At 47.2% G+C, this 15,786-nt stretch overlaps 2 protein-coding genes across 9 annotated transcripts in view; one reads left to right on the top strand and one right to left on the bottom strand.

Annotated features, from left to right (window-relative positions):
- The window catches only part of PRMT1 (protein arginine methyltransferase 1), a 30,373-nt gene extending 23,276 nt beyond the window's left edge, over positions 1–7,097 (bottom strand). Inside the window, exons 1-2 of one of the 2 annotated variants that reach the window (XM_053266374.1) lie at positions 6,942–7,079; positions 2,509–2,562 (exon numbers count right to left, since the gene is read on the bottom strand). In XM_053266374.1, coding sequence (XP_053122349.1) covers positions 2,509–2,562; positions 6,942–6,971 — 84 coding nt within the window. In that variant the 5' untranslated portion in view covers positions 6,972–7,079. Of the gene's footprint in view, positions 1–2,508; positions 2,563–6,941 lie in introns of both variants that reach the window. The other variant, XM_053266375.1, reaches the window with a different exon arrangement.
- Positions 7,098–7,407: 310 nt separating this feature from the next.
- The window catches only part of GYS1 (glycogen synthase 1), a 50,240-nt gene continuing 41,861 nt past the window's right edge, over positions 7,408–15,786 (top strand). The window contains exons 1-2 of one of the 7 annotated variants that reach the window (XM_053266373.1): positions 7,408–7,499; positions 14,649–14,946. In XM_053266373.1, coding sequence (XP_053122348.1) covers positions 14,796–14,946 — 151 coding nt within the window. In that variant the 5' untranslated portion in view covers positions 7,408–7,499; positions 14,649–14,795. The other 6 variants (XM_053266372.1, XM_053266370.1, XM_053266369.1 and 3 more) reach the window with 6 other exon arrangements.

The following is a 15,786-nucleotide window of genomic DNA, read 5'->3' as shown; positions in this document are numbered from 1 at the left end:
AAAGCCTCATGACGCTGTCCCTGATGGAAAGTTCAGCAGGAAGAGAGAACAGACCAACTTCTTGGGAGAGGATAGCCAAGTATACACAACACCAGCGTTTTCGTGTTCTCATGGGCTCTCCATTATCTGGTTGGCACAATTTAAGGTGCTGGTTTAAACCTAGCAAATCCTAGAAGCCTTGCGGGGGGGGGGAGACTGTCTTGCAGGCACTGTCTCCTCTGCTCTGTCCCTTCACAATCCCCAAGACAGACCAAGCAAGCCCTCATTAGCTCAAAGTGCAAGAACTCTTGCTGGCTACCACACAATGACTCTTGGAACTCCCTTGGTCCTGGAGACTCCCTGAAGTACTAGCCTGAGCAATATATTGGAAGCACTGAAAGCAGGGCAACTAATCTACCCAAACTTCTAGGCAAGGGGGTAGGGCACCGTGGCCCTTGCTGAACTACAACTCTCATCATTCTCAGCCACAATTTATCGTGGCTGCAGATGCCAAGGATCAGCAGGTGGGTCATGGTTGTCGACCCCTGGCCAAGGCACTGGTATAACTGGCATTAATTTAACCCTAAATTCGGCTGAAAGGCACACGCAAAAGGTCCAATTCCAAAGCATCAAGGCTTAAAACTCAAACACCTGGAAGGGGGGTGTTGAAGCCCATGCGGCACAACTTTTTTTTACATTCGCTCTCAATTTAAGGGTGTGGGGAAGAGATTAACGCAATGTATTTGATCCATTCACCAGTCTGCCCTGGCTTAAAAACATTGTGTGTTTATTTTTGCTGTCAGCCACCTTGGAGGCCTGTGACAAGACATTAAAAAAAGGATACATAAATATATTAAATAAAATATAAGCTACATTTGCCAACATTCCTCCTTTGGTTGCTCTTGTTTTCCCCCTCAACCTTTCACCCCCACCTGCCTAAAATAATTACTACTACTACGAATATTTATATACCACTCGTCAACCAAAGTTCTCAAAGCAATTTACATAGAAAAATGCATAAATACGATGGTCCAGGGGTAGGCGTCCTTGGCTCTCCAGATGTTGGGAGTTGTGTCTCAGCTGGAGCGCCAAGGTTGGCTACCCCTGTACTAGACACGCTAGGGGCAATCCTTTCACACCCATGCCACTCCACCCCCTGGAAAAGGGAGGCAGGCTGTGCTGGAGTAGGCCTACCTCCTGTGCTGCTCTACCCCCCACCCCACCTGCCCCCAGGAATGAGGCGCTGCAATGAAAGTTAAGGAAGGAGAACAATGAGACAAGCATATCACCAACTCCTATTCCTTGGGCAAGCCTCAGGGCCACCCAATTCCTTGCCCAGTAGTCCAGCCCCACAGATTCCCTCAGTACCCCACAATCCTAAACATTCACTGCACATAAGCAAGCATGCAACCAGTCTTCTTGCAGTTAGGGTTTGTTTTTGTTTTTAAGGCAGAGACACATGGAGAAAAGATAAGAGATCCACACAACTCTCCAGACTTTTCAGCCAGAAAGAACTCCACAATTTCTTTGAATTGGACAATATTAGAGATAGTTACTTTACATACTTTATTCCAATTGTACTGTTTCAGGAGTTTTGTAACAGAGCTAGGAAAGTGTGCATCAGGAACTGAGGTTCATGAAGTATTGGAAGGGCAAAGAATGGGCAGCATACAGGAAGGGAGAGCCAAGTGCCGAGTGCAGCTGTTCCACTTCTCTGGCCACTGCCGAAAGCCCCAAACCAGTCCCTTTCCTTACTCCCTCATGTCCCAAAAGGAATTTGAGCCTTCAGCCAGAACAGCCCTCATGTTCTCAAATTTCTCTCTGCAACAATGAGGGCTAGAAATGCAGGTTTTCCCACCACCGCTCCCACCAAGACAAAAGCGGAGGACTCGAGCATTTAAGACCTTATTTTAATCTGCAATCATACGCAGAGTTCTACGCTATCTGGATCAAAGGTTCCCGGACAAGCTTCACTAAGGACATAAGCACAAGATCACATTAATGCCAGACTGAATGATCTGAGATCACATGCCATGACCTGGCTCCATGCTTGTGATCAGTGTGGATTAGGTACATCCGCTTCACAGGCAAGAGTGGTTTCAGGGACCCCTTTCCAGCCTGTAGTCACTCAAACGGAGCTATTATGAGCCAAGATTGTTCATGGGAATTAGTCAAGTATGCGACTCAAAATGTGTGTACAGAACAAAACCAGAATGGGCAGAAGTGTAGATAGTTTCTGTTAAGGAGAGTTGGGGAGGGTCTATAGTCTACATCTATTGTTCATGGGAAATTGTGGAGTGTTGTTCCTAATGGCTCTGGAGAAGGGTAACATGACCAGATGAGGGGGGGAACAATTATGGAGGCATTTTTAGCAAGGGAGAGATGTGAGACAAGGAGGCGCCCGGGCGATGCACTGCCAACCTGGCGACAAAGCAAGGAGAAGAGATTTGGCCAGGGCTAGCTAGAGCACCTCACCCACTCCCAGGGCTGGGCACTAGTCTAGCCCTTATGAACTCAAAGGATATTTACATCTTCTAGCGGAGTCTGCAAGCTCATCCCATTAGCCAGCGTGGTTACAAAATTCTAGGAGAGAGAGAGTAACAAGGGAAATAAGGTCAATTCAGAGCTCCACGGGAACTGAGCCGCAGACTGGGTCTTGCATAGGGGGTGGGGATGAAGAGGCAGCAGGAGGTGGCCAAGGACAGGGGGGCACGACTGGGAGGTTTTGTGAGGGAGCAGTCAGAGGAAGTTTCTGCTATCTAGCCACAGATGCCTAAAAAGACTAAATCTCCTTCCAGCACTTGGTACTGGAGCATACCAGGCCACAGATAGATGTATGGAAGGGAAAGGCAGTCTTTATTAACAATAGTAGTACAGTTAAATATTATATATACATACATATATATATATATGAATGAATATGAATATATATATGAATATAAATGGACACCCTCCCTCCAAACACCACATGCCCCCTCTACTACAGCCATGTCACCAATACAACAACTGCAGCAACAGAACAAGGTTGCCTCCAGTCTCAAAAAGGTCTCTTATGGGATTATCACAATCCCATGCCAGGAATAGAAAAGTCAGCTGAAATACCTCCCAGGTTGCTGTGCCAGGCTAGAAAGCACTCTGCCAAGCTGCTTTGTTAGACACCCGCCCCAACAGCAGGAACAATGACAGTCCTTTCTGTCACCTAGACCCCCATTCCTCACCAAGTACTGTTAGATGTAGGGTCATGATATTCTAGGAAAGCGTTTCTGTGGAGCATTGTTCAGCATGACCTCACAACCATGAGAGGAGAGCTGGTCTTGTGGTAGCAAGCATGACTTGCCCCCTTAGCTAAGCAGGGTCTGCCCTGGTTGCATACAAATGGGAGACTAGAAATGTGAGCACTGTAAGATATTCCCCTCAGGGGATGGAGCTGCCACTCTGGGAAGAGCAGAAGGTTTCAAGTTCCCTCCCAGGCTTCTCTAAGATAGGGCTGAGAGAAATTCCTGCCTGAAACTTTGGAGAAGCCACTGCCAATCTGTGAAAACAATACTGAGCTAGATAAACCAATGGTCTGACTCAGTATATGGCAGCTTCCTATGTTCCTAACCGTACTAAAAGTGACAATTTAAAGTAATGAAATTGAAAAAGTTACAGAAAAAAGTTTGCAGGGCCTATAAGATACAGAGGGGACACATCCACTCATTTCTTGTATCCTTAATACCAGTCATTCCAGGTGTCCACTGCTTTTAAATATCCCTTTTTAAAAGTCACCTGCCTCTGTGACCTTTTAAAAGAAAAAAGTCACCTACATATGCCTGGGACCTACAACACAAACTGTGTCTAATTTCTGACTGAGGTGGTATAATTTCAGGGTCTCCTTAGCTAATCTAAAGGAAAATTTATAATTTCTTTCTCACATACGCAAGCCATAAACGGAGGATTGGTACACCACACTCCATTTTGCAAAGTGTCTAAGAGGCAGACACCATCTCCACCACACTCTTAACAAGGGCAAAGTAGCAACTGTCTTTGGACATGGTTGTGGGACAGCCTTTAGGGGTGCAAACTGAAGAGCAGAACAGTCTAAGGCAATTAAGGTATCTGAAGTTGTAGGAGTGGGGGACAGCAGCAAGCCCACTGCCCCCACACAGTAAAGCTCTGCGGGGGGGGGGTGGAAGGAAGAAGGTAGAAGGGCCCCCAAAGACCTGTCTCAAGACTAGCTCCTTTGTTTAAATGGTGAACGGGGCCCTCACCAGTTTCCTGTCCTGCAAGACCTCCTTCTGCCCAACCCACATCATCATTCCTCCTACCCCACACAGCTTCCTCTATGTGCTCTGGTCCAATTCAACCCCTTGTTCCAGCCCCAGTCCCCCCACCCCTGCCTCTCACACATTCATACTCTTCCTCTTTTCACATCTAACCACATTCTCCAAAGCTTGTGTGTTGAAAGAAACTGCTATTGCCCAAACCTCCCCAGTTCCTATTTGTCCATCTGGAACCTCACCAAAGCCACCCCCCACCTCAGCACCATTAAGCTTTGGTAACTTTCCCCAATTGCCTTTCCAACCCATAGAAAAGCCTTCCAGTATTACAGAGCTCCTCCACAACTCAGGTATCTCTACTCATCAGCATCCTTACACAAAACTTCCCCTCCTCAAATTGAATTCCACCTCACCCCACTTTGAGTTTCACAACCCCACATGTAAGAAATATCATCATGGGGTGCCCTCCCAGACACAAAAAAGCCTCCACAAGATCCCAGAAGCCCCCATCAACACATCACTTTAAGGCTCTGCGGAGTTTAGACCAAATGCTTCCTATGGGGCAGACAAAGACTAGGCATGATTAGAGAAATAATTCAGGGAATGGTGGACAAGGTTGGAGGATTGCAAGCACTGCTCCAACAGATTTAGAGAAGGAGAACATTTAATAAGATAGTCTTGGGGGCCCAATGGGAGAGCTGAGTTTAATAAAGTAGTAGAGACCTAAAACGGCAGCCAAAGATTGTTGCCCTCTCCCCAGCATTTCCAAATATTTACTGGATTTTAAGCATGTTCCCCAGTGCCCAGTTAGTCAATTGGTTTGCCTGGATTCCCAGCTTTCATTTGTAAAAAAAGCTAAGCTCTAGCCCTTGTAAAAGCAGAGTTAAGGAGCAAAACATATGGTCACTATTCTGTTCAGTCGCTAGACTTGGAGAAAGGCAGGTGAAGCACAGAAGGCTGCCTGGGAGAGGTCCACATAGTAAGTCATCCCCCTGAGGAATGTTGCCTGTGGGTTTTTTTTGTCAGCAGTCTATAGGGAAGTTGAAAGGATAGTTTGATTTTGATGTCAATCATTGCCTAACTGTATACTGTAATGTTTAAGGTTTTTAGCTTTATAGTGCAATCCATTCTGTGCATGCCTACTTAGATGTATGTACCATTAGTTTCAATCAGATTTTCTCCCAAGCATGTATAGGATTGCAGCCTTAACTGGAAAGCTCAGAGTATTTTTTTTGTTGTTCTACTGCTGCAATTAATATCTCAAACTTAGTTCAGTTTTCCCTCCATAGATATTTTAATTTTGTGTGCTTTTTAACTATTGTTGGTAGATATCCAGGGCAAATTCAAGTCAACTGGACAGTGCATCCATTAATTTGAATAATATACAAATTGAATGGGGCAGGGGGTAAAGGCGATCACTGCAAATAAGAATTCGAGAGGGGGAAGATTGATTGGAGGAAACTCTGCCATAGGATTTAACAAGAGACTTGATTTCTACAAGTCCACCATGTGTGATGTTACAAGATCAAATGCATCGTGGGACTGACAGGAGAAGGAATTCAAGGGGTATGGGGAAATAAGTCAATACTTTTCAAGAGATTTTTCTTGGATAAAGGGCTAGAAGAGGAGATTCTACCCTTCTTTCAAGGAACTCAGGGAAATATACAAGAGTTCCCCTACCCACTTTATCTTCACAACCACCCTGTGAGGGAGATTAGGCTGAGAGAGATAGCAACAGGCCTGAGATCACCCAGCAAGATTCAAACCCAGGTGTCTCTGTTCCTACATTTTAACCATTACACCATCTTGGGAAAAGGAAGCATTCTAGGAAGAGAGTGACTGGCAGATAGGAGAAGCAAGAGCAACTACCCAAGAGACCAGGGAATCTCTGCAAGGCAGACTTCAGTGGGATGCAACTGAATGGGTCTCCCGGGCGTGAAAGCGAGCCTCTCTACAAGAGAGAAGCATGCTTCTACCAGGCGGGAGGGGGCGGAGCTCTAGGGCCCTCCCTGGCCCAAAGTGGGCGGGGCCCTATGGGGCAAGGCGTGCCATGCGGCGACCATGAGGAGAAAAGAGAATTTCAATTATTGGGAAACGAGGGGAAGTGCATAACTTTATGGGGGGGGGGTTGCGTCTGCGTGGTGGAATGCAATTATTTAGGGAGCCCATGAAAAGCGAAGTCGAGCAGACCTATCCCACAAGGCACCCCATTTAACAGTTATTCTACATCAGCACCCTGCACTTTAATTCTGCTCCTACTCGATCTTCTCCTCCTCAGGCCCACGCTCGGGAAGAGGAGGGGAGAGAAACACTGCCCCACTCCCCATGGAGCACACCCTAGGATATGGGGGGCAGAAACAGCGAGTCGACGGGGGTGGCGTAAAGAAGGGGGAAGGGTCTGCAAGTAGGGTGAGGGAGTGGGGTTCTACGGGGTAACAAAAGACTCCAGTCGAGAAGGAGAAGAATTCAATAGGGAAGAGAGGAAAGCTGTGGGGCTTGGGGGGAAGGCCGTTGAGGGGCATTCAGACACTATAGGCCTTGAAGGGGGGGCAATGGGGGTCCTGGGGGGGTCTCAGTGAGCATGCTCCCCCCATATGGCTGAAAGGGGAGTCTGGAAGAAACTGTGTGGGGAGGGGGCTATGGGGCACTACAAAGGATAGAGGGACTGCTTGCCATCCTCCCTCCCCTCCTACCCTCGCTCACCTCCATGATGCAGTTTGCAGCCTCCGCCATCTTGCGAATGAGACACAGAAAGAGAGAGCCACTCGGCCGACTCTCCCAGCCTCGTTGAGCAGAGGGAGGGGACTGCCGAGCTCCATTGGCCCGCCCCGCTGTCACTCAAAAAAAAGAAAAGGCGGGAAAGCCCTCCCTCCAGTCTTTTCATTGGCCGGTACGTCTCTTGCGCGTCTGAAGAGAAAAAAATCTGTCCGTCAGTCAAAGTACAAGCACCATTGGCCAAACTTGGGAAAGAAGGCGGGGCTCGTCTCCTGTTCACCCGCCCACCCGCACCGAAAGCTTTGGGCCGTGAGGTCTCGAAATGGAGGGAAGAGTTGTCAGTCAGAATTAGGGACCGCCTTCTCTCAGTTAAAGTTCAACGCCATTGGCTACGGTGGAAATGGTTTTCCAATCGGAGTAGGGCGTCGGCGGCCCTTGGGCCAAAAGTGAATATCTATAGGCATCCTAAAATGTCGGTCAAAAACAAAGTCCCGTCTTCTCCAGAACCATTGGTCTGTTTTTCTCCCCGCTCCTGAGAAGTTGCAGGTATTGGTTCATTGAAGTGGCAGTAAAACTATGTTCACATTCAAACCCCATAACCTAGCCTAATTTACCATGAGTGAGATGTGACAAAGGAAGGGGAGGGCTACGCTTCCTGACGGAAAAACGCTTGCTTGCGTCTCCATTGACGCAAAGCGAAGATTGGACCCCCCGGCCCGAACCCCAGAGAAAAATATGGAAACCACACTCTGAGACGAGAAGTTAAGCCAAATGCGATTGGCTGAGGTATGAAGTCTTTCAACAATAAGACCCCGCCTCTAAAGCCTTTTTTCATTCCCATTGGCCAACTTAGTAGTGACTTAATAAGAACCGCCTTCTGGTGTCCATTCTCTTATTGGCCGAACTGCATTCCAATTGCACATATAAACGATGCTAAAACGATTCCATTGGTAGAGAGTGCGTCAATCAGAAGTAAGGCGTTATTGTCGTTAACGATTTCATTGGTGAGAATGGTGGTAAGGCCAAGGTCAAATGCTATTGGGAAGGGTAAGCCGACACTCAGGCGCTGTAACGGGTCTTTCACCTATTAGAAGTATCCACTGGCCGATGTTTTTGGTAATAAAAATTTTGTAACATTTTATTGGGTACGCTTTTCGTCGATCACAAAAGCACGAACCACCCCCTACCCACGGATATCAGCCTCATCGAGTTCACGGCTACGTCCAGGTGGGTGGGGCAATTCCGACCTTGGTAATTATTTCGTGAACGCTCATTGGTAGAACGCGATTTTAAAGTCACGATGCGCTCCTATTGGTCCGACGAGGTGCCATTGAGAACTTTAGATATTCGTGAATCTAGATTCTAGCTTCGAGAGAAGCTGGATTGGAAGAGCATGGTTTTAAATTTGGAGGAAAAAACATCAATAACCTGCGCTAGGCTGATGATACCACTCTGATAGCTGAGAATGCAGATAATCTGCAAGCTCTAGTAATGAAAGTCAAGGAGCACAGTGGGGAAAAATGGCACTATAACTAAATGTAAAGACTAAACTAATGACAACAGGTACAGCAACCAGCCTCAGAATGGATAATGAAGACAATTATTTATTTATTACATTTATGTCCCACTCTTCCTCCAAGGAGCCCAGAGTGGTGTACATGGTTATGTTTATCTTCACAACAAACCTGTGAGGTAGGTTAGGCTGAGAGATAAGTGACTGGCTCAAAGTCACCCAGTGAGTTTCATGGCTGAATGGAGATTTGAACTTGGCTCTTCCCAGTCCAAGTCCAACCCTCTAACCACTACTCCACGCATTGACGTGGTGGATAGCTTCTGCCTTTTAGGATCGACCATCAACAGTAAAGGATCCAGCAGTCAAGAAATACACCACAAACTAGCATTTAGTAGGGTTGCAATGAAGGCCTTAGAAATAGTGGTGGAGCGGGACCGCCGGTGGCTCACGTGTGGCCGTGGCGGCCGCGCCACTAACCCCGCCCCTCTGTGTCTGACGTCAGACGCGGGGGGTGGGGTCTGGCTCCCGAATGGAGCCTTGAGGCTCCGTCCGGGAGTTAGAGTTTAACTCCCAAAGGGGCCACGCGGCCCCTTCGGGAGTTAAACTAAGGCTGCCGCTGCTTTCACAGCGCAGCCAGAAGCGGCTCTTCCCTGCAGGGAAGAGTTGCTCCTGGCTGTGTTGCGAACGCAGCAGCAGCCTTTTAACTCCTGAAGGGGCCACATGGCCCCTTCAGGAGCTACTTGGGCTGGCGCTGCGTTCGCAGCGCAACCAGAAGCAGCTCTTTCCTGCCTTAGCAGGGAAGAGCTGCTCCTGGCCGGGGCTGCGAACGCAGTGCCAGTCTTAGTTTAGCTCCCGAAGGGGCTGCCGGCCCCCGCTCAGGAGCTAAACTAGCACCCCTGTGTCTGACATCAGACACCGGGGGGGGCGTGTTGGGGCAGTGAAGTGTGGCCCCTGATTGGGCATGGCCCGGGTTCTTTGAACCCGTTCGCCCAATGATAGCTCCGCCCCTGCTTGGAAAGGATATTTAGATGCTGTGACGTGTCTATACCTATGAAGATTAGAATTGTTTGGACAATGGTTTTTCCCGTGACACTGGAAATATGGATGCAAAAGCTGGACTTTGAAGAAGCAAGACAGAAAAAGTATTGATGCTTTAAATTTTGGTGCTGGAAAAGACTTTTGAGGATACCATGGACAGCCAGGAAAACAAACAAATGTATTATAGAACAGATCAATCCAGAATTTTCACTTGAGGCACAAATGACCAGGCTCAAACTATCATACTTTGAACACATTATGCAAAGACCCAGCTCCCTTGAGAGGTCCATAATGCTGGGAAAAGTTGAAGGAAAGAGAGGAAGAGGACCACCAGCAGCAATTTGGATGGACTCGATTATGACAGCAATGCAACACTAAGAGAGCTTAAAGGCCAAGTTGAAGGCAGATCATCCTGGAGAGAATCTATCTATGTGGTCGCTAAGAGTCAACAACAATTTGACAGCATTTAATCAACCAACCAACCAATCAAAAAGAACCCATATACATATAATGCTCAAACAGATGCAAAAGCCCACAAACGTTGGGGAGAAGGGGAAAAAAGAGATCAAAGTCAGTGGCAAACTGGACTGCTATTTATCACTTCGAATAAAAACTAATTAATGAACAACCTTCCAACAGCACAGTGTTCATATCTGTGGCAGACTCTCTCCAATGCTCAACTGATGGTATTTCATTCATGCATTGGAAAGCACATATGTATTTATTTGTGGGCTGGTTACTTCAGCTGATATATTTGCAAGACAGGACGAGATCCAGTACCTCTCTTTTAAAAAATGATAGGATAGCACAAGAAGTTGTGTTATACTGAGTCAGACCACTAGTCCTAGTTATCTAGTATAATACTGTCTACACTGACTAGCAGCAACCCTCCAGAATTTCAGACATGGGTCTTTCTCAGACCTACCTGAAGAACCTAGGGGTTGAACTAGGGACCTTCTGCACACAAAGCATGCAGTCTTCCACTACAATCCTATCCCCATGAAACAAACCACTACTTTGTTTTTACCCCATCTTTTCAATTACTACTACAATTACTACTTCTATTACAATTGAGAACCAGCATCGTGTAAGGATTAAAGTATTGGACTAGCACCCAGGCTCAAATCCCTGCTCAGCCATGAAACTCACTGGGTGACGTACCACAGTCACTTATCTCTCAGCCTAGCCTATCTCAGAAGGTTGTTGTGAGGACAAACATACCTATACAAATATGAATACAATGAATATGTACATAGCACTTACCAACAAAAGTTCCCAAAGTGGCTTACATAGATATAAATAAATAAAATGGCTCCTTGTCCCCAAAGGACTCTTTAAAAACATATTAAAAAGAAACATAAGATAGGCACCAGCAACAGCCACTGGAGGGATACTGTGCTGGGGATGGATAGGGCCAGTTGCTCTCCCTCTTCTGCTCAATAAAGAGAATCACCACTTTAAAAGGGGCCTTTTTGCTCAATCAGCAAGGGATACCGCTGTACATGTACCCATATACACCACTCTGTGTTCCTTGGAGGAAGAGCAGGATATAAATGTAAATTAAATAAATAAATTCTGTAGTAACTGATACAGCCACAGATGTCCTCTTGAAGTCCAATCTTATGCATGCTGTAAATCCTACTGAGCTCAATAGGACGTTAGTGTGTCTGTAGTCCACAATCCCATCTGTGTGCCGGATTGCAAACACAGATGTTCTCAGTATATGCTGCCCCTCACTCCACCACCGAATGTGATTCCCCCTCTCTGAAGACTTGCCAAAATCCACGCTCAAGCACCTTTTGTCAATGTGCTGACCCATCTGTTGGGCCTGGCTTTCAGAGGTTAAACTTCCAGAGGGGTGGGAAACATCAAATAGAATTATCTGGTTTCAGTTTATTCATTTTTTAAACTGATGTTTTAGTCTACCTGGACTTCCAAAAAGCTTTTGACAAAGTTCCTCATCAAAGACTCCTGAGGAAACTTAGCTGTCATGGGATAAAGGGACAAGTACATGTGTGGACTGCTAACTGGTTGAAAGAGAGACAGGAAACAGAGGGTAGGTATAAATGGAGAGTTTTCACAATGGAGGGAAGTAAGAAGTGGGGTCCCCCAAGGATCTGTACTGGGACCGGTGCTTTTTAATTTATTCATAAATGATCTAGAAGCAGGGTAAGCAGCAATGTGGCCAAATTTGCAGATGATACCAAACTCTTCCGGGTAGTGAAATCCAAAATGGATTGTGAGCAGCTCCAAAAGGATCTCTCCAAACTGGGGGAGTGGGCGACAAAATGGCAAATGCGGTTCAATGTTAGCAAGTGTAAAGTGATCCACATTGGGACGAAAAACCCCAACTTCAAGTATATGCTGATGGGATCCGAGCTGTCGGTGATGGACCAGGAGAGGGATCTTGGGGTTGTGGTTGACAGCTCGTTGAAAGTGTCGACTCAATGTGCGGCAGCTGTGAAAAAGGCAAATTCCGTGCTAGGGATCATTAGAAAGGGGATTGAAAATAAAACGGCTAACATTATAATGCCCTTATACAAAACAATGGTGCGACCACACTTGGAGTACTGCGTACAATTCTGGTCACCACATCTTAAAAAGGACATTGTTGAACTGGAGAAGGTACAGAAGAGGGCAACCAAGATGATCAGGGGCCTAGAGCACCTTTCTTATGAGGCAAGACTACAACACCTGGGGCTTTTTAGTTTAGAAAAAAAGACGACTGCGGGGAGACATGATAGAGGTCTATAGAATCATGCATGGTGTGGAGAAAGCGGAGAGAGAGAGATTCTTTTCCCTCTCACACAACACTAGAACCAGGGGTCACTCCATGAAATTGATTGCCAGGAGGTCTAGGACCAACAAACAGAAGTACTTTTTCACACAATGCGTGATCCACTTGTGGAACTCTCTGCCACAGGATGTGGTGACAGCCAACAACCTGGATGGCTTTAAGAGGGGTTTGGATGACTTCATGGAGGAGAGGTCTATCAATGGCTACTAGTCGGAGGGCTGTGGGCCACCTCCAGCCTCAGGGGCGGGGTGCCTCTGAGTACCAGTTGCGGGGGAGTAATGGCAGGAGAGAGGGCACGCCCTCAACTCCTGTCTGAGGCTTCCAGCGGCATCTGGTGGGCCACTGTGCGAAACAGGATGCTGGACTAGATGGGCCTTGGGCCTGATCCGGCAGGGCTGTTCTTATGTTCTTTTTAAAATACTCATCTTGGGCCTATGTGATAATAAATGGGATTAAATAAATAAAGCTACCTCCCCATATTTATTTATTACATATTCCTTTCCTGTATCAGGAACTCCTATATTCTATGCCTGTACAACTTGTGATGCATCCCCTCAGGAGCTGGGGCCACTGGGGCGGGGGAAGCTCCTGCATGGTTGATTGCAGAAGGTTCCAAGTTCCCTCCTTATCATCTCCAAGATAGGGCTGAGAGAGACTCCTGCCTGCAACCTTGGAGAAGCTGCTGACAGCTCTTAATGGCATGTACTGTGCTACCCATTTCCTAGACAACATTACCCTGTCCTTGCTGTCCCAGGCAGGCAGCAAAACTAGGAAGTTTACTGTATCGCAGTGGGCTGTCATACATGGGTGGTGGACTGCTCTAGGTCTGTGGGATGAGGGTCACAAGTTGTGCAGGCCCAACTACTCCATTCTCTCTCCTATGGGTATTCCTAACCCCATTATATACCCTATAATCTCATTGTACCCCTGCTTCTCTCTCATTACCCCCATTATCAGCTCCACAATCTCTTTTCACACTTCATTCTCCATTATTATTATTATTATTATTATATTTATGTACCATATTTATGCCCTATTTTTAAAAGTCAAGGTTGGTTTCAAATTTTGACTTATAATTACAATCCACAAGAAGATACAACGTGTAGAAATATATCTGATGATTATGGCAGTCTGTTCTGTCTCCTGGCGGTTGATGGCACAGTCCAGGTTTCAAGCTCTTCCCTCCAGGTGGATGGGGTAGAAAGAGCTGCAGAGGGACTCAGGAGCTGGCTGATGGATGCAGGTCCACAGAAATAGCACCTCTGATGAACTGCTGTCATTACCCCCATTAGCGACCACACAATCTTCCTTTACCCCTGATTCCCCATCATTTCCTTCATTACCACAAGAGGCAGTAATTCCACTCTATTCTGCGCTGGGTAGACCTCGTTTGGAATACCGTGTCCAATTCTGAGCCGCACATTTTAAGGACATTGGTCAACTGGAATGGGTTTAGAAGGAAGCAGCCAAGATGGTGAGGAGTCTGGAAGCCAGACCCTATGAGGAACGGTTGAAGGGGCTGGGTATGTGTAGCCTGGAGAAATAAAGGCTTGAAATATCTGAAGGGTCAGGGTGGCTCAGTGAGTCATCTGTCTGGGCTTTAGTCAGTTTTTTGTCTAAGCTGGATATCTTATTTCTGCAAGAGACTTGGGTAGTTGAGGATATTGCTTTAGAGGAATTTCATATCTGAAGGGCTGCCGTATAGAAAAAAGAGCAGACTTGTTCTCTGTGGCTCTTGAGGGCAGGACTAGAATCAATGGGTCAAAAGTGCAAGGAAACAGATTCAGGCGAGATATTAGGAGGGATTTCCTGACAGAGCTGTTGGGAAGTGGTGGGCTCTCCTTCTCTAGAAGTTTTTGGAGCCTGGATGGCCATCAGGGAGATTACTGCATTGAGCAGGGGGTTGGGCTACATGACCTCAAAGACCCCCTCCAACTCTACAATTCTGATTCTGTGATTTACCTCCGATTGCCATTACCCCCCATTTTCTACACCGTAAGTGTAGAAAATAAGAGTGCTGGACTAGGACCGGGGAGACCCAAGTTCAAATCCCTATTCAGCTATAATACTTGCTGGGTGACTCTGGGCCAGTCACTTCTCTCTCAGCCTAACCTACTTCACAGGGTTGTTGTGAGGAGAAACTTAAGTATGTAGTACACTTGGAGGAAGAGCGGGATACAAAATGTAAACAAAATAATCTGATTTTACTCCTGATTCTGTCCCTACCTTGCACCCACCCGCACTCTTCCCCCCTTCCCTTGCCTGCCCCCCCCATATCTCTCCATCTGTGAATCTTCAATTATGCAACTGCTCTCTTATTTCATTTGCCCCATCCCCGACCCCACAGCCACCCCCATTCCTGGAGACTCTTGCTAACACTTCCCCTTTAAGACCTTGCAACAACCTCCTCCGCTTCTCCAGCACACTTGAGGCTGCTGAGCGTTCTGGGTGGTTTTCTCCCAACCAATCAGAAAGCCAGGAGAACTGCAGTCCCATGGTTCTGGAAAGGAAGCCCTGCAGGCAGTGGAGAGAAGAAGGGGCGAGTCAGAAAGTCTCCTGGCTCCGCCCCCCAGGTGGGTGTGGCCTCGGTGCAGCAGGGTCGCTGGAGTTGGGGAGGAGGCGAGGAATAACTTCGCTGCAGAGAGGTAAGTGCAACCAGTCTCCCCCCCCCCCACCGCCTCCTGCATGCTCTAAAAGGGATCCCGGCCTTGCATTAATTCTAAGGACCCTTCCTGTTTCTTAAACAGACCCAGGCCTCTTTTAAAAAAATACTATACCTATTCCTTCCTGCTCCCCCAGATTCTCAATGGGATCCAGGCAGCCTATATGCTTTCCCAGCCACCCCTAATTCCTGCGATATCTACCTCTTCCCCACTTCCATCTGCCTGTCCTTACAAAAACCCAGGGTTCGTGAAGAAGCAGATTTTGCATATCTGGCAAGCCTGCCGTTGAAATCTCTCCCTCCCTGTTCCAGGAAGTTCTTAAAGGAGCCCACTTTCTATTCCTTTCCACCTTTTGCCCCCACCCCCAAATTGGATCTCCAGTCTGGTAGGGTAGAGGCCTATCCCTTGTGTTTTCGTCCCCAGTATCTCTCCACTTTTGCATTAGAAAAACAAATTTTGTCAATACCTCTGTATCGTCCTAGATATATACTTGATCCTTTTGCAGTCTCTCCACCCAGTGCTTCAAAAATACACCCACCCAACTTCCCAGTTCTTAAGTCTTGCCGCTGGAAAGCTCCAGGGCATACTCTGTTCGTTTCAGCCTCTCTCGTCCCCCTCCCCCCCTCCGCTCCCCCACCACCATACCCTTTTCCTTCTCACCCACCTCAGCTGTTGCTGTTACTCAAGACTGCATGAACTCCTCCCAATGATAGGAGTGGGGTGGGGTGGAGGTAGGAGCTAGGACTCCTGGATTCTCTTGGAGAAAACTGCGGGGTCTGTTTTCTGAGCATGCACTCTGGAGAGAGAAATAAAGTGGGTTTA

This window comes from Hemicordylus capensis, chromosome 6 (genome assembly GCF_027244095.1).
Source record: "Hemicordylus capensis ecotype Gifberg chromosome 6, rHemCap1.1.pri, whole genome shotgun sequence".
NCBI classification, from domain to species: Eukaryota; Metazoa; Chordata; class Lepidosauria; order Squamata; family Cordylidae; genus Hemicordylus; species Hemicordylus capensis.
Note: the sequence above shows the minus strand (reverse complement) of the source record. Positions and strands in the feature narration are given on the sequence as shown.